The sequence below is a fragment of the Cyprinus carpio genome, chromosome B6 (assembly GCF_018340385.1).
Source record: "Cyprinus carpio isolate SPL01 chromosome B6, ASM1834038v1, whole genome shotgun sequence".
Lineage (NCBI taxonomy): Eukaryota > Metazoa > Chordata > Actinopteri > Cypriniformes > Cyprinidae > Cyprinus > Cyprinus carpio.
This window is the reverse complement of record NC_056602.1, coordinates 25,960,296-25,983,860: the sequence shown is the minus strand read 5'-3', so window position 1 is coordinate 25,983,860 and position 23,565 is coordinate 25,960,296. Positions and strand designations below refer to the sequence as shown.

General features: G+C 37.1%; 1 protein-coding gene and 1 long non-coding RNA gene across 6 annotated transcripts in view; one reads left to right on the top strand and one right to left on the bottom strand.

Moving 5' to 3' along the window:
• The window catches only part of LOC109091664, a 39,791-nt gene extending 35,990 nt beyond the window's left edge, over positions 1 to 3,801 (top strand). For all 4 annotated transcript variants that reach the window (XR_006155046.1, XR_006155048.1, XR_006155045.1 and 1 more), the window contains one exon: positions 3,646 to 3,801. This is a non-coding gene — a long non-coding RNA (uncharacterized LOC109091664). The remainder of the gene's footprint in view (positions 1 to 3,645) is intronic.
• Positions 3,802 to 10,514: 6,713 nt separating this feature from the next.
• LOC109091660 (transcriptional regulator Myc-2-like) lies at positions 10,515 to 13,982 on the bottom strand. Of its 2 annotated transcripts, XM_019105442.2 has the most exons (3): positions 13,331 to 13,982; positions 12,042 to 12,584; positions 10,515 to 11,916 (listed from the first exon to the last, which is right to left on the bottom strand). In XM_019105442.2, the coding sequence occupies exons 2-3, from the start codon at positions 12,571 to 12,573 to the stop codon at positions 11,372 to 11,374; spliced, it is 1,077 nt and encodes a 358-aa protein (XP_018960987.1). In that variant the 5' UTR covers positions 12,574 to 12,584; positions 13,331 to 13,982; the 3' UTR covers positions 10,515 to 11,371. The 2 variants fall into 2 exon arrangements, with proteins under 2 accessions (XP_018960987.1, XP_018960986.1); XM_019105441.2 differs by lacking the exon at positions 13,331 to 13,982 and having other exon boundaries at positions 12,042 to 13,197.
• Between the last annotated feature and the right edge of the window lie 9,583 nt (positions 13,983 to 23,565).

The following is a 23,565-nucleotide window of genomic DNA, read 5'->3' as shown; positions in this document are numbered from 1 at the left end:
TGTGTGTCTTCATGTACAGTATGTCTCTGTACTTCTATGAATTTTCCTGGGCTGAGGTCCACGTGTCTGGGATCACACTCTCTCATCTGGCTGGTTGGAATGAAGGGGTTTTCTCTGCCCCCTGTTTTCAGCCACTCAGTGTCCACATGCACACATACATCCACAAATTCTCTTCAGCTTAACTGGAGAGAGGCGAGTTTCTAGGAAAAGCCTCACAGAACGTCTCCGTTCTAGCCAATGATTAACAAGTGCACGAGCTGACCAACAAAAACAGCACTGGGGAACTCTCTGACTTCAACTCGGTGTGCTTTCTAAGTTGTTTGATACAACCTTTGTTTTTTCCAAACAAAGAAAGAGAAATAATAGTGTAGTTCTGACTTTCTTGATTTAAACTTTTATTTTATTCTTTTATTTATTTTTCATACATATTAATAATTTTTAATTCAGTAATTTAATCTTTTAATTAATGTTTTGAATTTGTTTGAATAATTTAGTCTTTTTTTTAGATATTTTATTACATTTAATTATTCAATTTAATTATGTAGATTTTATATTTTGTTATATATTTTTATTCTATTTATGGATTCTTTTTTTTATTACATATGAATATTTTTTATTTTATTCTATATATTTATTAATATTAATATTATACTAATATTTAAAGGGAAACCTGATATCTAGTGACCAGAATTTAGATATTTGGTTGGGCTCTTTTAGTTTCACTTAATAAGAAATCGCAATAAGTACACTGCAATGAAGACACCAAGAACAACTTAGAGACCACTTCTCATCAGAGAAAAATTACTGCACTTCTATTTATTTAGGTTATTTTTATTTATGCTTTGGCATTGTCTTACATTATGCTGAAAATATTAAATTGGCATAATACATATAAAAAATTTTTTTATTGAAATCTTATAATCTAATCATTATAACTAATTTTGTGATGATAGAGAGTATTGAAAACAGCTGGACATATATAGTGAGTATATATCAGCTTTGTGCTGGCAAAAGAGGTTTTGAATCTCAGCTATACAATACATAACCAGTGTTGGGGAAAGTTACTTTTAAAAGTAATGCCTTACAATATTGCGTTACTCCCTAAAAAAGTAACTAAATACGTTACTTAGTTACTTTTTATGGAAAGTAATGTGTTACATTACTTTTGCGTTACTTTCACGTTACTTTTTAAATATGAGCAGGGCTTGATTGTTTTTAATATAAGAGAGTTCTATTTATAGCAAATGTAAAAGCCCTTTCACACCAAAAAGTGTAATGAATAAACCTCAGGCTGAAGGAAGAGTAAACTCACGTCTGTACAGTAGAACACAGGAGAAGAAGGTTCAACACTCAATGAAGCACAATTGTTAGTTTATCTAAAGTCATTTTTGATTATTAGTATGGTTGAACTGGATCATTAAAGGTCAGCAGGAAAAGACACTGTTAATAAAATGGGAATAGATACATTTGTGTTATTTAATATATTTAGTTATTGCAGGTTTGCGTCATATTCTGAGTTTGCATTTCACTGTTTTGATTAATTTTGATGAATACTAAATCTGTTTTGTTTTTTGTTTTTTTGTGAGTGGGATGAATTAATGCACATTCACATTTAGTCTAGAACTACAGTAACATCATGTTCACACAGCGCACACAATGCCTCCATACTTCCGATTTCTCCCAATATGGGAACAGGAGGCTTGTCAGTCAAAAAATGGGAATACAACGTAACTGGCATTACTTTTTTGAAAAAGAAACTCAAATATTTTCTTGTAAATTAAAAAGTAATGCGTTACTTTACTAGTTACTTGAAAAAAGTAATCTGATTACGTAACTTGCGTTACTTGTAATGCATTACCCCCAACACTGTACATAACATAACAGTTCATTCTCACAGTTGTTCAGCTTGTGTCTTGATGAAGTGTAGATATGTCCCTGAGCTGCTGTGCAGAACAGAGCTTACATTGACAGCGCTGACATGCACTTATAATTAGTTTGGAAGAGCAACTGTTCCTGCATTCTCTCACACTCTCTCTCTCTTCCTCTTTCTCCCCCCTCACACACCTTGACCCTCGGTAGCATTCTTGGGGGAAGGGATTAAAGCCTGAGAGGGGGGTTGGAAGGGCAGAACAATTACCCTGAAGAGGCGTTGGGCCAGACCCCTGCAGGTAGAGCTGACAGGGCGAGACCTCAAGCTGTCATGAGCTATTAGCTAAGCAGAGACGGCCAGAGAACACACACTCAGATGGAGCAACTATATGATATTAGCTAAGCAGAGACGGCCAGAGAACACACACTCAGATGGAGCAACTATATGAAGAAGTCAGTCTTATTCATTAACATTCCACACACTGCATAAGCGCAATATCCCTTCTTCAAAAAGCTTGGAAGTTGTATTACTACTACTTAGTAATCTTATTTTTAATATTTATTTATTTGTGATGTTTTATGCTTTAATTACCCACCTGCAACTTGCTTGGAATTGTATTTACTTCCTGCCCATGGACTATATTAAATGATGTTTTAGTTTTAATTTCAAAAATATTGCTTATATATTGCCCATGGACTACAAATAAATTTAGTTAATTTCAAAGAAAGATTCTAAAGAAAGAAAGAAAGAAAGAAAGAAAGAAAGAAAGAAAGAAAGAAAGAAAGAAAAACACTTTCTGTTTCCAACATGACAAAAGAACCAAAATATCAGTCAAATTAAATTAAATTAAATTAAATTAAATTAAATTAAATTAAATTAAATTAAATTAAATTAAATTAAATTAAATTAAATATTATTTTTTTAATAATATTACAAATACTACACTCTGTGTAGTCTTTTTTTTTGGTCTTTTTACTACTTTTTTGAGAGAGGACTGGAAATGATTTGGAGAGAAATCATGTCTTTAAACCATGCTTACATTATGATCATATAATCTCACCTCAGTTGCCTTTGACCAGGTCGCACACTGTACAGAAGTGGAATTTGCCTCTATTAAAGAATGACTAACCTTTGAACAAATATACTGGGTGTGTTTGTGTCAACAGAATGATGCAAAACTCTAAAATCATGTGCAACTCTTGCACACACACAAACACACATGATGCTTTGCATTATTTTCTATGTTGTACTTGTTTCTGCTACATCAAAACACATCACTACAGCTACAAATTAGCATTTCCCCATGTCACACCTTCTCGTTACTTCTCTTTTCTTCTCTTTGCTGTACATTTCTTGGTTGCTTCCTCTTTTTAAATTCCTGATTCTGAAATATAAAACAAATCTCACAGGTTTACAGTCTTATCATGTCCACATTCAGCTCTCGTTGTGCTCATTAGCCTGTTTTAAGCACAGATCTGTTTCTCTCAGAGAAATGAAGGGAAAGAATGCTGTTGCACAGTAATTTAGCCAATAAATCCTCAATGAACTATTTAAACCTGTGGGTAACTAAACTTAGTGAAGGATCTACCACTTTTTCTGAAACCATTATATTATAGATGGCATAGGACCAGACAACCTTTATTATTTATATATATATAGCTATTTTTACGTTTTAAGCATAAACTTAACTACCTTTTTTTATTTGAGATTTATGTTTAAAACAAGGTTTTATGTGTGCCCTAACCTCTCTTCATGTGTATGTACATGTGCTGCAGGACGTTCCTGAGATGACAGACATGCACACCTACAGGAGTTCAGGGGTGAAGCCCCCCCATGGCGACGGAAACGGCCCGAGGAAAGGCCTCATGCTGAAGGGAGAGGGGCCCGGCAGCTCCCTCAAACAATGGAAGTTCTTGGAAGATTTTAGGAAGGTCCTGTGATTTACTATTCATCCTTTTCTTGAATGCCACTTCACTCCCTGTTCACTCTGAAACATGGAGCAGTTTCTCAAAAAGTGTGTTTCTTTGCGTGCACGTGAGACTGATACCCGTGTGACCCAACCGGTTGAGCGGCTTTTTGGCGCCCTCAGAAAATAAAAAGAAATATATTGTGCAAAGCAGCTAACGTGTCAACACAAGCTTTTATCATTCCTTTGTCTGTTTAAAAGCTTTTATGTGGAATAATCTTTCCGACACAATTTGACATACTTGAAATAATCCACATAAATTCCATTATTGTTTAAAGACACCCTTGCTTCTACGCTTAATTACCCCGGCGCTTCTCTCACTGTGACTGAACTCTCATTATGCTCTGAGGGCATGAAGAAAAGGAGGTTTAACATCCACAAAAGAAAGAACCTTCTTATACCCTGGAAAATGGATACACTGTGACCTTTAACCTTTGGGGGATTAGGCTTCATTAGGGGGTGACCCTAAAACCTCTGTTCACCCGTATGCTCATCTCTCTGGGATTAGAAATCTTCAACCAATAGGTCCATGGCATTTAAAGGCAGGTTATCAACGTGTAGTGTGTGTTGCTAGTTTGATTGTAAAGAAAGTCACAAATAAATTTTACTTCACCATAAACATTACCATCTCTTGTTAAGGGAGAAGTGATCAGTCAGCAGAGCAGGCGTATGAGTGTTTACTTAATACTTTGTTCTTGCATCTGTTGATTAAATTGTTACTTGCTGCTAAGAAGGTTTTTTTTTATTCTCTGGCTATTTCTACTGCTATTTTTTATTGTAATTTGTATTTTTGATTGCACTTTATTTGTAATTAGAGTAATAGCTGTCGGCTAAGAAACAGCTTTTGTTATTTATATTGCTCTGTTTCTGCACTTAAGTGCAAACTTTAGTTTCGAATTGAGCGATTTGGGTGTGCTAATTTAACAAGGCGGCCAAAGCTGTTTTCTCTGAAGTGTCGGGTGGCTGTGTATTTGGTTGTTGTCTGTCAGCTGAGGTGGAAGCTGGATGGTCTGCTGTCCTCATTCCTGGAGGATAGCAGTCCAATTAGTCTTTGGCAACTTTAACATTCATACACTCGGCATGGATGAAAGAACATTACCTACACCTCAACCTGGCAAAGACTGAGCTTCTTGTCTTCCTGGACACTCCAAATCTACAGCATGACTTCACCGTCCAGTTATGTTCATCAACAATTACCCCATCAAGTTCGGTCAGAAATCTTGGTGTAATCTTTGATGATGACCAGCTGACTTTCAAAGACCACATTTAAAAAACTGCTAGATCTTAAGGGTTTGCATTGCACAACATCCAAAATATCAGGCCCTTCCTAACGGAGCATGCTGCACAACTTCTTGTCCAGGCCCTTGTCATTTCTAGGCTGGACTACTCCAGTGCTCTTCTGGCTGGACTTCCATCATGCACAGTCAAACCTTTACAAATGATTTAGAATGTAGCGACATGACTGGTCTTCAAGGAGCCCAAAAGAGCCCATGTTACACCTCTCTTTATCTCCTTGCACTGGCTGCCGGTTATGGCTCGCATCATGTTCAAGACACTGATGCTTGCATATAGAACAGCCACAGGCTCAGCACCCGCCTACTTCCACTCACTACTACGTATCTACATCTCCTCCAGAAGTCTGAGATCCGCAAGTGAGCGACGCCTTGTAGTACCATCACAAAGAGGCAGAACATCACTTTCCAAAACATTTGCGTTTATCGTTCCTGGCTGGTGGAATGATCTTCCAAACCCTATCCGAAATGCTGATTCCCTGACATTTTTCAAGCGACACCTGAAAGCTCACCTCTTTCATCACTATCTGACTTCATCCTAAAAAAAATATATATTTTTCTCTTTTCTTTCATTTTCTTTCTTTGTCTAGTTTGTACTTATTTGAACAATGCTTGAAACTTGGTATGACGAGCACGTCCTGTGTCTATTTGCCTCTTTAAGATGAATCGCTTGATATATTTCCCAACTGTAAGTCGCTTTGGATAAAAGCGTCTGCTAGATGAATAAATGTAAATGTAAAGCTGTTTTAATACCTTAATGATTAACTAGTCTAGATATTCAGGCTAGTTAGTTCTGTATATCATTCCGTACCAAATTTTAAAGAAATACAGGAGTAAATGTCAGAATATATTTTTTTTTATTTGATCAATAATCCCAAAACAAAGCAAAGAGGGACATGGATCTGAAACCTATTGAGTCATTATGTACTTATCTTGGGATTAAGATAAAGCCACTTTGTTTTAAAATTGCAGGGAATTTTCTGTAAGTTCTTTAAAACCATTAATCGTTGTGACAATGCGGTTCAGTTGATTCTGAGTTGATAAGATAAAGTGTTCTAGGCTGTGATATTGAAGCTGAGGTTGTGTTACTTTGACTTCATGCTAGATCAGGATAACATTCAGTGAATTATCCATATCTGCAACTTCTATATAACTGCTTACATGGCAATTATGACATCAGTTCTTGAAAGACATAAAGTCAGTTGTGTGACAGCATGATGATATAGTTTATCAGTTGAATTGATGAAAGTGAAATATTAGCCACGTGGCAAGTTATTTTGCACTTCTTTTATGTTATTCTAAAGCTAAAACCTGTAAATTAAAGAGGATGGTTGTTGTGTTGGTAATATTAATACTGAGTTAAATGACAAAGTATATGAGATGATCAAGAAAGAGTAATGTTTCATGGCCACTGAGGTCAACATGAAACGGTTTCCTGTGGCTCAGTGGTAAAGCATTGCGTTAGCAGTGTAAAAGGTTGTGGGTTCGATTCCCAGGGAACAAATGTTGGGTAAAAAATGTTAGCCTGAATGCACTGTAAGTTGCTTTATATAAAAGCATCTGCTAAATGCATAAATGTAAATGTAAAAGGATGATGAATGAGACAGGTTTGAATTGGATTGTGAAAAGCTGTTTGTTTATGGCAAGCAGTTGAAAGGGAGAGGTTGGGAAAGTTGATTACTTTTTGATAAGATTGCATAGACAACATGCAACTGATGAATCATGCTCAATAATCTGCATTAATAGGTCAATTTTGATTTCATATTGCATTCATGTATGTAATATTGCCCAGCAGTCCTTAAGTTAAAAGAAGTCATGATATACCAAACCTGTATTTCTTCTGCATAAGATATTTTATACATATTCTTGACATATTTCTTGTTTCAATGAAAGTCAATATGGTAAATTACTGTTTTGGATACCATTGACCTTTATTGTAGAAGAAAGCCAAACAGTAAAAAAAAAAAAAAAAAAAAAAACCTTAAGGGTAAGTATATGATGCCTTCATTTTGATTTTTAGCTTAACTATCCCTTTAAAAGCTGGAATACACTACATCAGTGGTTCCCAACCACATTCCTGGAGGCCCCCCAACACTGCACATTTTGTATCCCTCCTTTGTCTGAGACACCCAATTCAGATCTTCGAGTCTCTACTAATGAGTTGATGATCTGAATCAGGTGTGTTTGATTAAGGTAACATAGAAAACATGCAGTGTTGGGGGGGCCTCCAGGAACGTGGTTGGGAAACACTGCACTACATGACTTTTAAAATCTGAAGAGATTTTTAAACATTGGGCGTCATACACTTGCCGCTTTGTAAATGTCAAAAAACTACTGACATAAACTGTGATTTGTTTTGTGAAATCGGTCAAGTCCAACTGCCCAAAATCTTTGGACTGGCTCTAACTTTTTGGTCAACTTTGCACTGACTTTTCCAAACTGCAGATTGCAAAGGTTGTGTAGTGTATTCCAAACATAAGTAAACCGTTGCCTTTTTTCCCAGGGCTTAACTTATTGGGGTTTGTTGCAAATAGCCTCTTAGAGACACAAGTGCAGTTGTGCTGTTTTCTAATGCTGGGAAAATGTTGCTTTGGAACTGACTATAACTTTTGCCCTGTGGTTAGTGCGTGTGGTGTGTCTTCATAAATCATGTGCAAAACACACATATGCATTGATCTCAAACTGTCCTCAAAATACTTTCCCAGCTCCACACATGCATCCAGGACGTTCCCCTTCCACACAGCCTAGAGGGTGTATCCCAGCCTCAAACAGATCTCACACCTGTCCTTGTCTACCACTCCTCGCGTGTCAGCATAGCGTGTGGATTTCACTGGCTATTTGGCATTTTTGTGCCGAGCCCTGGAGCGTGACCCTCAGTGACTACTACTTCTCGAAAAGCTTTTTTTTCTGCAAACAGCCGGCAGTCATTTATTTCTCAAAACCTAATTTGTGTGTCAATCACTTATATAATTCTGAAGGTGCATCGCTGAAATATCTACTTGTCAGTTGTGCATGTGAAATGCTGTCATAAATCATGTTTTAGCCCTTAAGTAATACAAGTTCATCATTTCTGGGTCCTTTTATATGACACAATGGTTGCATTTTAATACTTAAAAGTAAGTTTTTGGAGGATGCTGATCTCTTTGGCATGAACTATTGTAATGAATGAATGCGTTTGTGACCTTTATGGTCAGTATTCTTTAAAGAGGCTGTTTCAGCTTGAAAATCAGCTTTCATGTTTTAATGACAGTAGGAAGGCAGTGAAACGTCCCAGCGCAAACATGGCTCCTGTCTCTTGTCACCTTCCTGTGAGGGAACATATGGCCAGAGACACTTTAGTGTGATGAAAGCAAACACAACCGTGTCAATCCACATCAGACCAACAGGCTAAAGCCCAAGCGCTGATAAAAAACACTTTCACACAAAGCAGAAAATGGCAAGATTGTCATGCGGTGACAGATGTGTATCTTACAGACTTGTTGAAAAAGTTTCATTCTGTGTTTTTCAGCAAACACACTCTTAAAAATAATGGGGTTTTCACAGTGATGCCAAGGAAAAACATGTTTGGTTCCCCAAAGAATCTTTCATTGAAAACATTCTAAAAAGAACCATTTTTCTTGTTACAAAGAACATTTTCATAATCTAAAGAATCTTTTTTCCAACAGAAAAAAAACTTTGGTGGAATGGAAAGTTTCCATGGATGATAAAAGTTCTTGATGGAACTTTATCTCTTTACAATCAGACCTGAGGTGATTCCCTGTGTTTTGGAGGGCTTTGGTGTAAAGATGGTCTTTTGGAATGCTCTGGAATCTGTCAGGACGTTTTCCTGCTTCCAACTGAACAGCCTCAGGACACAAGCTGAACATGCACTGACGTGTGTTTAACCCTCCTACAGATGTTGCAACTTTTGATCGTAACATTCACAACATTAAATGTGTGAAATTTAATGGCTGACAAAGATAAAAAAAAAAAAAAAAAAAAACATTTTTTATTGAAACAAAGAGCTGTATGATTGAACAGAGACTTAAACATGAAACTAACTGGAAGCGCTTTCTTTTTCCAGATCTTGTCTTTTTCATAATGGTCTCGCTTTGGTTGCTTTAGCACCTCTCTGTCTACAGCTTCAGAACGGTTCAGGAGCCGGTTGTCTAGATGACGGCACATTTACATGTTTAAAGACTGAATGGGGACTTCACAATGCAGATTGTCAGGAGACAAACATGGTGTTGGTTCTTTTAAATGTTTAAATGACCAATGGGGTTTTGACAATGAAGATTGTAGGGAGTTGAGTATTTGAGGTCTAAAACCCATTCTGACTTGTTGCAAAATCTTCAGTGCTTCAGCCAGAACTTGCTTGGTGTTCTGAAGGAAACGATAAAGGTCACTTAAAGCCCAAATGTTGTATTATTCTAATTTAAATATGTTTTAAAATGTACTTTTTTCCTCTCATGGAAAAGCTGGATTTTCTGAAATCATTCTAATATGCTGATTTGCTGCTCAAGAAGCATTTCTTATTATTATCAATGTTGAAAACAGTTGAGCTGCTTCATATTTTTGTGGAAACTGATTAATTTTTTCCGAATGAATAGAAAGTTCAAAATAACAGCATTTATATGAAATCAAAATCTTTCACATTGTCACTTTTGAAAAAAAATGTTTGCTGAATAAAAGCAGCAATATCTTTATTATATATACATATATACTTATTTCTTTTTACAGCACCATTTATCAAATACAAAAAAATATATATATATTTTTACACATTTCCTTTAACATTAGATGAATCATGAAACTTTGCTTCTCTTCAAGAGCCAACTAGGGCAGTAAGTCAAATATTTATCCACAGTGCTTCTGGCATCAAGTGTTTTTGAATACTAGCCTGAATTTGCCTTTCAAATATTCATTCGGATAATTGTAAGTTATGTAATGAGAAATAACAGATCCTCATAACCATAACACCTTCGAGGCATATGGTGGAAAATGAAGGGAGAACCGTTTATAACAGTCACATTAAAATATATGGTTTATGCTTCATAATTCGGTTCACTATAAAACCAGGCTTATGCATATAGGTCCATTTATGGGATTCATATGGGGCGAGTTTGTGCTCAGTGTTTCAGTTTGGTAACTTCTACAGTGTTTTATTGACCCGCTGCAATCAGGCCCTTTAGACTTTAAACAAATGTCAACCTTGCCACCCCCTCACCTTGACCCGAATTCCATCACTCAAACATTCCCGCTTTTCTTTAAAGGTTTTAGTCTTGTGCAACTCTGTGTGTGCCAACAATTTCACCTGTCTAGAAACCACACCTTGAAATCTTTAAGTTGATGTTGTCCTGATGTGATTTTCAGCATGCTTCCAATAAAAAGATCCAAACACAACATGTCATCTTGCTCATTCTTTATTACTTTATAAAACAAAGTGCTGTTGAAGATGAACAGAACTTTTTTTTTTTTTCAAAAACCTGCAAATGAACCAAGAAGAAAAGGCCTAAATAATTTATAATACATAATTAACATGTGGTATTTACATAAAAGGAAAAAAGAAGTGAAGAAACAAATCTATACAGTTGCCGTTATAAAGGCAATACAATAACCAGGCTTCTTCCTGGCAGAGGTAGATAAACATAGAAATGGGAGGGAACATACAATAACTGACAAAGTAAAGACATGTGGAGTCAAAACAGAGTGAGATTCAAATATGAATACGCTGCATAACTCCAGACCTCAACAATACGAGCTATGCATGAACAGAAATCCAATATAGTTTATCTTTCCAGTCTGAACATCAACAAATGCAAACTTTAGTCTATAAAAACGTAATCATCTCAAATTACATTCAACCCCTTATTTTTTAACATCCTTTGGATCCAGCCCAAAATATAACAAGAAGTGTATGCCAAGAACAAAAAGGTAGAATGTGTGAGGATCATCTAGGGTGTTTCTTTTAAGGCTAACTATGCGTTTTTAACTGATTATTCATCCAACATACAGTATACAAAACAGTTTCATATTAAGACTCAAGTACTAAATGACTTTAGAACAATGTTAAGTCACAACACTGAGAACGTTTCTTGCATTGACCATGCGTGTTTCCAAACGGAACTTAATGGCTGGGGAATATCTCCTCAGAGACATCAAAGTCTTTACAGTCAGTCACAAGTGTTATGGTCCTCAAACCAGCAGGGTCCCAGACCAGACCACTATCTAGTGACCAAACTGGCATTGTTTAGTCCCAGACCCTCACAACCTCTTGAGCTGCTCCAGTCTGGCTTTCAGCTGTTCTTGTCGTTCTCGAAGTTTCTCTCTCTTCTGCTTTAGTCTCTGGTTGTCCATTTCCAGATTTCTGATGCTTTCTTTAGCACGCTTTAAAATCACCACCTTGGATGCCTTGTCGTTCTTGGACAGTTCAGGGACGTTGTCCCGTAGCCTAAGGAAGCAGTTCTTTAACTCGTTGCGCCTTTGCCTCTCCATCACGTTGTGAGTCCTCCGTCTCTCTTCCTCGTCCTCAGTGTCCACCCCCGGTCGGGAGGCCAGACTGCGAGAGCGTCCCGTACTCTGAGCGCTGCGGTGGGAGTCTCCGGACCCTCGGGGGCGTTTGAGAGGGGAGGGCGGGGGCGGAGGAGAGGCGGGCCGTGGGGCGGCGTAGTTGTGCTGTTGTTGGATTTCAAAGTGACAGCGCTTCAGAGCACGCTGCTGCTCACGCCGACTGTCCTCCAACTGCTGCTGGTGTTGCGCACGCGTCAGCGTGTTCGACCGCCGGACAGTCACAACATCAATCTCCTCCTCTGTTGAGCACAAACATAATGGAACAACAGTTAAAACCGAGTTTAGAGCAAACTTAAAATCCAGTTTTAAGACACTAACTTACATCATAGCAAAATAAATTTGGTAAATGAATCAAAAGACTCACCAGAATCGCTTGTGGATGATTCTCCTCCAGTGGACAGTGAGCCATAATCAGACGTGGACTCGATCTGCTCCTGGCTGTCCAGCGGTAAGTCCTCGCTCTCCAGAGCCTGACAGGCGAGCGCCACACTGTGGCAGTCCAGCGTAGAGCCGGCGATTTCGGCAAAAATCTCAGTGTCAATATCGGAGAGCAAGGGACTCGTGGAGAGCACCGCGGAGAGTTTATCCTCGCTCGGTTTGTCGCTTTGCCACAGGCAGTCGTCCGAGAGCCGATCCGAATCCGCTGCTGAAGCGCTGCCGGTAAAGTTCCAGTCCAGTTGGAGAAAGTCGCTGTCGTCTATTAAAAGTTCAGATACTAACTCCAGCTGATCCACCGTTGATAAACTCTTTGCGAGCCCGGCTTTCATCGGAGGGGACTGAGGCGGCGTGGGGATGGACTGCAAGTCCTTCATGAGACTCAGGCAAAACTCGTCGTCAAACAGCAGCGGCTCGGAGTCGCAGAGCCAGTCGTGCGATGGAGAACAAGCCTGCAACATCTTCGCGGAACCTGTCAGAGAAACGCACGAGAAATGAATCCTTTGAAATGAGAGAAAGCGTGCATCCACTAGTGAACGTCCACCCGGCTTTTAGCTATCAAGTAAACCCAGGTTGTTTCTAAGGTCCTGCGAAGTGTTGTTCTCATGCACAGCCGATTGTAAAGTTTCCCGGCTCGCGCGCTCATTTTTATTCATGTTTACAATGGTGGCTCCGCCCAGGTGGGCGGGGCTAGTCTGCCCGTGCAGTGATGTCACTGAACAGCTGTTAAAGTCCCGCACTAGGGTTTGTTCCACTCCAAATTTCTCACGTTAAAAAAAAGAAGTTAAATCATACATTTGACTTTATGAACGCTTATAACTAAAAACGAGGTAAAACATGTTTGTCAAAGGATTTGCAATTGACGTAAACCTATTTTGTCTGCCAATGTCATTGATATTACTTGCGTGAATATCTTCAAATGCTTCTTTTCTATCATCTTGTGTTATTAATTACAGTGTTTTTTTCTACAGCAAGTTTCCGAGTACTGCTATGATAAAAACCGGCTTAAAAGTATTTAAAAAAAACAATATTCATATCTGCAGGAATGATCAAACTCTTAAAATAGTAGCTACAAGTCATCCATAAAGCTTTATAAAGGAAACTTTCCAACACTTCTTTATGAGTAATGCGCTGCAAAAGTAAGCGAGAGGTTCATGTGGAGGAAAAGCCGGTAGACAGACCACACGCACGAAAGCACAAAAAAAAACTCACTCTTACCTTTTTTCAAACACTATGGCGAATAAAATCGATGGAAACCGGCGGTCAATCTAAAACAAATGTTAAAAAAATTGTTTTAAAAAACGTTGAAAAACCGCAGATCCTCCGTGCAGCATGTCAGAGCCCACGCGGACAGAAGCTGGCAGTGGGTGTGGCGACGGATGGAAACCATTTAATTTTAAAGGGCGATTTACTGCCGTAATTCCTCCGCGTCAGAAAACTCGCGCCAAAACTTATTCGACAAATGTTGAATGAAAACTCTCATAGTGATTATGCCTAATTAATGTCTGTAGCTTTATATGCAATAAAATCCTTCACGGAAAAGCCGCTGAATAGCCGCGGAGGAATGAAGGGAATATAGACCGGACCTCTCCGGTCCTGGCGGAGCGCTCTGTCGTGCACTCAATGAACCGTACAATTCCAAGAAAAAGAGGGTGGGTTGTAATGCACACACGTGTGCTAGTGTTCACAAATGCCGGGTTTGCAATAGCGATAGTAGTGTCTACAAAAAAAGAGAAAGAATGCTGCGATCACGTTGCGCTGTGGTCAGTTTTGGCGGGTACTATATCTATACAAGGACATAGTGTTCTCAAACAGACACTCCTTACAGCAGATCTCGCGCGACTTAAGGGATCGAAATATGAACTTTAGAGTGACTAAAAGGCATATGAGGAAGATATAGGCGCTGGTTACGTAACAAAAGAATCGCATCCGGCTCAACACGTGCAGAGGTTACCCCTCCTTCTCAGGATTCGGGAATGATTTATGAGTCTCCCGCGAATTCAACATATGGGCGGAATCCTGCATTCCCTTCAACCACTGACCTCAGAATGCAACAAAGTGAAAATAGAATTCTCATACTCGTTCAGTGTGATACGCTCTTCGTCTTCTTAAACTGTTTAAACAGCACTTATTATCCATAATTGGTACGCATGCTCATATTAAAGAGACAAAATGAGTTTCCACTTTTAAAATCTCATTCAAGTGCAACTTGGTTTTTAGGGCTTCCCAACACACTAATGGTCTTTAAAACAGTATTTAATGAAAATGATCATATACATTATAGATATATACCTACCTAAAAAAAATATAGGTTCAAAATTAAGAAGCAATAATTTTGATTGACTGAATGCAATGATAATTCAGGATACATAACACATTAGGTAAATGAGCAAAGAAGTAATTGCTTATCAGTGACTCAAATGGACAGAGCTGCTTGTATTTTGAATGTCCTATAAATGCAGCCACCTAGGGGCCATTGAATGAGGCTCGTGCACCAAGGCCTAGTGAACTCCAGACAGATGTACATCATTATGGCATTGCTCAGTAAGTTCACTTCCTTTCTAAGCAGCCGCCCCATATAATCTAAGCTTTCTATATTAGAACCAGGCCTTTAGTGTATCTTTCACACTTTGATCTAGAGTGCTTTTAATATTTGAATATATTCCACTAATGAGATGAAATGAATATTGCACAATGGACAAAGATGGGAGAGAGCAGAGCTCAGTAAATGTAATATTAGTAATAAGTCAATGCACATTACACTCAACATAGCCATATCAGGTGTGTATACACTAAGTATGCTACCTCATCTCAAAATACACAAAGTAAAAAAAAATAGAAAATAAAAAGTTTAACTTTAGACTGTAGGTAATTCTGTCATATGCCAGAATTGTCTGGGATAGACCTTCTAGAGAAAGTTTGTCGTTTGACCAGATTTCATGCGGTTTGTTGTGGCAATGTGCGGCTGTTAAACTCAATGGGAGTCATTTTGTAGTCCAAGACTGTTTAAATGTCTTGCATCACTCATTCATATTGCTTCTAGCTATCTCTAAAATAGCTTCCATATGTTGTCCATCTACATGTTTTAGAGGTGGAATTTAAATGGCTTGTGTTCATTCAACAAAGAATCCCATTGTTTGGTAGATTGCCTCATCAGCAGCACAGCTTAAAGAACTGTCGCAATTTTAAAGCCATGGCATTAACACCGTTTTAATGAGGTTTATTTTTTCTCTTATCAGTACTGTATAAAAAGAGAACATGTCTAGACAGGCGTCCAAAGATAAGTGTAAGGTTTGCAAAGGCCACGTTCACACTGTCATCTTGTTAACAAGTTCACTGTTCCTTAGAAAACGAGTAGAATGTAATTTATTTGTGTTTTCTGAATGAATGCTTCAGACATGTTATAATGAATGAAAAGTGCACAAAGTCAAAATGTTTACTTTCTAAAAAGAGAGTTGAAGTGAGCTACAATAAATGAATCATCATTGATGATAAAAAGCCTATACTCACATGCAAGGGGTGTTTCTAAAATGGATAAATGCACACTTTTGCTTTTGTGAATATGAGAGAATGACAAAGCAAAGCATAAAGCATCATAAAAGAAAAATAAATAAATACCATTTAATTGACTAAATGTTTTGGCTTTATTTCTTATTTCATATTCATGACCCTTATATGGCTTTTAGTGTTAGAAGGTTGTAAAATGTTGATTTGTGTATAGAATATTTTATACATTCTTGCATAACTGGCTGAAATATATATATTTTTTTCTTAGCAAATGCTTTCTTTAAAAAGTTTGACCATGTGTGTACCACAGTCTTACTGCTTTTAAAATAGCATCCCGAATTTGGAATAGCTTACTATTCTTATTATTTTTGCCATATAAAGAAATGGCAGAAATAGTAAGCCATCCCGACTTTGGCCCTACTTGCTTCTCGTGAACTTTAACCTCGCTGATTCAGCTCAAGTTAGCTTGACTCAGGACGGACAGAAGATTTTCGTACCCAGTTCGACCACAAGGTGTTGAAAGTGAGGTTTACAATGGCATATTGTGGTTTTGCTGTTCCCCCTGATAATACTGTCATCTTCAGCGAGAGCCGCCAGTGCAGGAAGAGAAAGAAGATAACAAGACACCACCTAATACTGTTCTCTGCAGGCAATCAAGCATTGCAACACAAGCGGTGGCCTAATTTTTTGCTTAGAAGCATGTGGTGTGAGGTGGGAGGGAATGGGACGTGTCAGGGGGAGGTTTGCCTGTAAATCGGTGATAGTAACAGTTTTGAACTGTGAAAATGCTGCTCATCATGGGTTCTAGTGAACATCACCCACTGATGCTCTGGCATATCTAGAGTCACAGATTGTAACTGATACCTCACTGGAAAAGACCAATTCACCAGAAGCAGATAGAATCCTCTTCCTGTGAGACTTACTGAGTTACCTTCATCCTTCTTTAGCTGGTTAACTTCCTCTTTTGCATATGAGAAAGTGTGGGAATAATTTGAACAGGCCTCAAGCACACAGAAGTGCAAACATGGAACTTACAGAAAACTTAGGAAATAAGTGTATAAGTCAATCATTTCATCATCTGGGTCAGAAAGCAGGGTATGCATACATTTTACTTTCTCTGCTGTTTTTCAGTGCATTGATGCATGAAGAAAAATGGTCATAAATATTAGCATAAAATTGTATACAAATATGCACTTTACATTTAAATACATCAACATTAATTAATGCCTTAGGCATGATTAACTAACAGGTAACAATAATATATTTCTTTGCTGTTTTTCATAAATGCACAGAGAAAAAAATAACATAAAAAAAATAGTATATAAATATGCACTTTTTTAAATAAATACATTAGAATACGACATCACTAACTAATAACTAGCAATAAGCTTAATTTTACACAGAATTTATTTTTAATCATTTAGTTGTCTTGGTTTGTATTTATGCATTTGACAAAAGAATTTATCCAAAGTCACTTTAAGGTATACATTTCCCTGGTTAATGTTAATTTACAAAAATACTAAAGTGAACATGTTTTCGTATATGTAAAGAACATGAACCAAGATTACTAAATGCTGTAAAAGTATTTCATTCATAGTTGATGTTAACTATTAATATACTACTATACATACTATAAAAACAATATTTAATACTTTGAAGGTCACAGATTGATTTCACCTCAGATGTTATAAGTGCTTAACCATAAAATTTAAACCTAATGATGCATAGAAAAACGATACAACGGGTTGAGTAAAACAGAAAGTGTTCATTGATAAGTTTCAAAGAAGCGGCCTCTCTTTACTGTTACTCTCTCTGCCCTGAGTACACATGACAGGTTTCACTTCTGTTTTTGATGTTCTGTCAATGTGACCGCATACCACCAACAGTTAAAGACTTTACGGGGCCCCTCAAGTGGGGAGGAATCAGCCAGTAAAACAGCTATGAACGTTACTTTTGCAATACATACTTTTTTTGACATATTTGAATTGACATTTTCCTTCCTCTAGGACACTTTGTACTTGGATGTAATGCAATGTGAAGAGGTATATGTCAAACAACAAATCAGTGTTGCTGTTGTAAAGCAACAGTGTGGCTTTAAATGAAAAAAAAAAAAGTTAGTTCAAAAATATATTTCTGGTTTTATATAAAATTAGAATTTCTATGCATGGCTGAATTCATTTAATAATTTATATATATTAAATGAATTCAGCCATGCATAGAAATTATATATATATATATATATATCATCCATTTTATTGGCTACAACACAAAGTAGTAAGTAAGTAAATTGTAATATGACTATGTAGAAAAATATGGAGAGAGTTGCGTACCATAGTTAAGGGCTAGTGGTTTGTTCGAATCATTAACCCTAAATATGAACAATATTGCCTCCAATCAAATATGAGTCATAAAATAAAGCTAAGGTAAAAAAAAATAAATAAATAAACACAGAAACCTCACAATCAATCATTGATTTGTTTGGAAACACACAAGCACCAACACGAGTGGATTCTTGTGCAAATATTTTGAATGCAAAATGTCACACACAAACACACACCCCCATCCAGTAAGAAGATGATCAGAAGAGCAGAAGGAGCTCAGTGTTCGAATGAAAAACAGATGCACTCACAAGCACAAGTCTCTATGAGAAACATCTGTTTTTTTCCCCCATCTGACAGTGTCCTAATGCAAGCCCTGAGACAATGTCCCAATCTGTATGTGTGCGGTAGACAGTCCAAACCAAGGTCATCCCGGCCACAGCCATTCCCACTTTAATTCCTTGATAATTATAACATTCTTTCAAGGTTTGACCACATAACCTGACCGTTTTTTACCAAATTAAAGATGTCAAACAGTACAGATGTCCTAACGTGACCAAAGGACGAGCAAAGCAGTAAAAACAAGCCTCACATGGCTCCCACATAAGGGAAAATGTACAGGGGATGACCTGTTTTTCAGTCTCTTCCTTGAACTTTACACCAGTATGTTTTCTAGGAGCTCAGGATATAATGCCAGACTGTGTGGAGGAAAAGCGGTGCAGCAAGAGGAAATATGCAGCGGGAGGGAACTCGATTTAAAGCGGAGTGAAATAAGAGAGGTAGAATGAGAGAGGGCATCACCATAGTACCTCCAAATTTAGACTATTCTCAGAAAGAGTACCACAGCCGACACTGCAAAGCCACGGCAGATGCCAGAGAGGTCCTGTATCAGCAGAACATTGCAAAGCACATCCGTTCCTGCTGGCCATGTAGGGCTGAGAGTTGGCACACATGCCCCTATAGCAGTTGGTGACCACAACTGACCCGCAACCTGAAGCCACGCGTGCCACAGGCGTCCACTGAACCCTCCATTCATCGCAGGCTCCCGAAGCCACTTCTCAGAAACAATGTCTCACTGTCCGCTGTCTTTATAAGGGAAACTTGGTGCTGTTCCAAATTCTCCATTTTTAAAATCACAAGACTCATGCTCATGCTGCATGTATGTTTAAGAAACTTAAAGGAACAGTGGAACACAAAAAAATATATTTATAGTAGTCCAAGCTGCTCTTTTGCATATCTAATGAAAGTGAATGGCGGCCACAGTTGATTTTCAGGGTTTCTGCAGGTCTTAATTCACTCTTCCACAATTTAATGCTTAAAAAGTTTCTTCAATCAGAACAGAAAAACTTAAATTCATGTAATTAAATGTTGCATGCATTGGGAAACAAATGAATATCTCCCTCTGTATTTTTTTCAAATACAGTCTAAACATCCTTAAATAACTTATTGAGATGCAAATGTAAAATAAAGTCTTGAAAATTTTAACAAAATTAAGTGAGATTGTACTTATAACAAGATATTGAAACATCCCTTTTAATTAATTTTTCTTGATCCTGTTGGGAGACATTTATTCTTATTTAATTATAAACTCACTTCATTTTGATCAATTTCACAGAAAACTTTTACATTTACAGGACATATTGATCTTTTCTCTTCCCTTCAAATTATTCCTTAAAAATTCACCTTGATAAAACCTGCAGAAACCCTCATATCAGACAAAAAGTTATTATATGTCTGCAAACTGATGAAAAATTAAAATAATCCATAATGGCCAATGGACGATCAGCGCAGATTTGCATTCATTTGGATTGCATCATAATATCCAGCAGTGTTCACAAGCTCTGCATGTTCATCTCCCTATATGTGACTTACATAACTGGTTTCACTTCTACCCTAGATTACAACACCCAGTTATGCTGACTGATGAGAGGCCTCTTAGAACTGGTGTCCTCTATACCTTTTTAACCTGCTGTATGGACATGACATATTACACCGGCAGGCACTAATCCAAAGCAACTTACAGTCAAATTCACAGGATACATTTTATGTGCGTTCCTTGGAAATATAACTACATTTAACATGGCTATCATCATGCCCTTCCCATTCCCAATTTCTAAAACAAGCTTTGTGTTTTGTTTTATTTTTTTTTTTTTGTATGATTAATGTTTTTTTTATTATTTCCAACCCACCGATCTAATATGCAAATTTGACATTGATCATGCCACTCTTTGTACAGATGGTCAGATGTTCATGCTTCTTTTGAAGCACAAGATGTTCTTCAAGATGTCAAGTAAATGTTAATGTCAGAAACCATTGATTTGTCATGCATCGATCATTTTCGAGATTTTAGACTATTTTGCTTCCATAGTAAGCCTTCTTTCAGACTAGTGGAAGAAAAAAAACATCCAAAATCCTTAATATTTAAATGTTTATTTTATTACACTTTATCTATTTGTTAAGGAAATCTTGTGCATATCACAATGGTAAAATAAAATAAAATAAAATAAAAATTGGCTTTGTACGTTGCGAATTGTATACAAATTGGTGCATATTTAATCAGAGAATGCTTCATGTGCATATTTAATCATCATATACAACATATACTCGGACTGAACACCTCAGTAAGTATGGTGAGATCCATGCTCTAATTCACATGTGCTGTCTTGCCTTAAAAGCAAAATATTTAAAAAAAGGAATGCCAAATAATTTTTTTTATACAGTTGGGGGATCATAAAGACTCTATTCTGTTTTTATTTGTTTTGTCATTTCATAATGTAGGTTTCATGATCTCTACCTATCAATTCAACAGTCAATTGGTCTGTAATCACTATTGCTCAAAAAAAGATGGATAGGCATTTAAAACAAATGCAGGGTGTGTGTTTGAAGTGACAGTGACTGATGGAGCTGTAGTAACAGATGTCCCATCGGTCGAGGCATGCTAAGACTCGTCAGGAGTAACTGCTCACTAACTTCTGTCCTATGCGCATAACTAACTGCTCCAGATCAAGTGAGGCCTGCTGTCTCTCCGAGTCCTCTATGCAAAGACTAGATGTCTCTTTAGTTTCCTCAACACCCCGGGAGGCACACGAGCAATCAATAAGCTATGCACTGAGCATCAGACATTAGCATAAAACGTGGATGCATAAACTGTGAAGATTCTTTCTTTGATTTTGTCTCTAATGATCTGCATGTCAAACCTCAGCTGTATAAATATATATGGCAGATTAGCTGCAGATTACAGCGAACCGAGAAGTCATGCAATGCTCTAAATGCAGTTTGATTTCTCTTTCTGCTCCATCATCATTGATGGGGATGCTATGCTGAGCTAGTTTCATGGACTGACATGTGAGCAGCAGCCAGCGTTTAGTGCACACTCAGCAATTAACGCCATCTCTGCCTGTCTGATTAATTCATTATTCATAGGGATTAGGACCCATGTAGCTTATCCAACTGCTTTTGCTCAACAAGCACATACATTTTTCAAAGCAAATGGCAACTAGCAAATATATTATATGTTTATATTTTTTATTAACATAGCCATGTAGGAAACCTTGTGCATTTCACAATGCAAAAATGAAATACAATTTTAAAAGACAAATAAAATAAAATAATAATAAATAAAACAATACTTATTTCTCTAAATGCAAAATACAAATCATAAAAAAAATATATAAATGATATATATTTGGTGTAAAATAGTACCAGTACATGTGCTTTAAATACCTTCAATGTTAAAGGTTTTTTTTCCAAGCGTACTATTAAGAGTCAAAAAGGTTTGATGTGTAAAAACATCAAGTATATCAGAAATCAATATCACACCTCTGAATAAAGGGGTCAAATAATTTTCATAACAATAGACAAACAGAAAAGCCTAATCCTTCAAAACCCAAATCCTCAACAGGTTCCTTGTGTTATTTGTTTCTTCCTCTTTTTCATTTCTTTTCTTCCTGCCCTCGATGTTTCACAACGTTCCAGTCCTCCAATATCAAACTCCTCAGACAGTGAATCATGTTGCACAGAACATCTAATATTAGAGTTTGCCTCGGTTTTGCAGCGTTTGCAAACTGTCAAGTCATTCCCATGTTGCACAAAATTTTCAGATCTTCCTTATTTCTTAATATGCGGAAAACGCTCCCACAGATAGACTGGCAATAAATGCAACTAAGCAATATCACACATAAGCAAGAGTTCTGTTGTTCTGAACAAGCAAATTTGTGCAACGGAACTGTTGCATAGGCTATAACATAGCCTTCTTCTCACAATTTTTTTTTCTGCAACTTTTCATAGCTTTCTGTATGCATGGAACAGAGACAGAGTCCAGAGAATTGCATCGTGGGATATAATACAGTATACACAACACGCTCTGGTTGTATACTGCATATTTCAGTACTGTAATAGACTGAAAATGATCATTACTGTAAAAAACAACTGTAAACACACTCTTTGCTGTCCTGTTAAATAATCACTTTAATAAGACATTCTAAAACCAACACATTAGAATTGTGCTGTGTGCAACCACATACTGTAGTGTACTGTATCCCACAATGCAATCAAATTGACTTTCAATTTACTGCATGACGAATGAGCTGGAAGTCATATCAGATGTGATTTTCAACATCTTGATTTATTAAAAAGGGACAACATTTTTTTTTCTTTTAAAAAAGACAACTAGATGCCACTTGCTAAATTAAACATACAAAGTAGCATGACATGAAGCATATTACTGTTTTAAAATGTCATTCACAAAGCATACACATTCACATGGCCTTATTAAAAAAATAGTATGCAGTAAGCAGACAAGTATGACTAAAGTCCAGTCAGAGACAGGAAACAAACGTCTGGAAACATTTCCATATGGAATGAATTAGAGAAAAGTCTCTAAAGATTTAGTCCTGACGTCTCATAACCCCGCTACTGCAATTAAACGAGCTAAAATCGCTTTCTTGACTAACGTTAGTTATGTTTAAGCACAAAGGCAGTTGTGACACACTTCCAGGAAATTACTCATGGCGGTGTGTTCAGCTCGCTATAAACGTGTTCCTCATTTTATTTTAAAAAAAGAAGAAGAGGAAGACAAAAAATAAAAAAAAGTAGTCGTTTTAAGATTCTTGTGCACTTCTAGGAATACAAGGGCCCCACCTGGTGGTCAATATATTACTTGCCCTCAGATGCCGGAAAAAGTTTTCTGTCAAACAGTCAGCTCTTTGTTCTGAGGAGAAATTTAGGAAAAAAGGTCAGTGGATCAGTCACATGAAATAATTAATACACAGCAAAAGACTGTCTGCTTACAGAGAATGACCTTTAATTCAGAACAGACTCATCCTCAGGAAATAGCAAGACTCTGACTGTGTTCTCAATAATGATATTAGTGTACTGACTAAATTTAGTTTAAAACACATTTTATGCCATAGAAAAATTGAAACATTATTAAGTTACTTCTTGACATATGACCTAATTACGTATTGTGTAATTTAATAATAAATCAATGAAATAAAAAGTTATTTTGCATTGCAAGTCCCAATGTGTCACAATGTCTTGGCAATTAAAAATTTGTGTAAAGGAGATGATCAGAACAGTGGTTCATATTGATTTCAGTTCATTAGAAATCAATCACAGATCACTGCATTG

What these genes read in the sequence shown, in the direction of transcription:
- LOC109091660 (XM_019105442.2), bottom strand. Translation starts at nt 12,573, where the DNA reads ATGTTGCAGGCTTGTTCTCCATCGCACGACTGGCTCTGCGACTCCGAG. An exon ending in ATCATCCACAAGCGATTCTG is followed by an intron (nt 11,917 to 12,041) that starts GTGAGTCTTTTG and finishes TGTGCTCAACAG; the next exon opens with AGGAGGAGATTGATGTTGTG.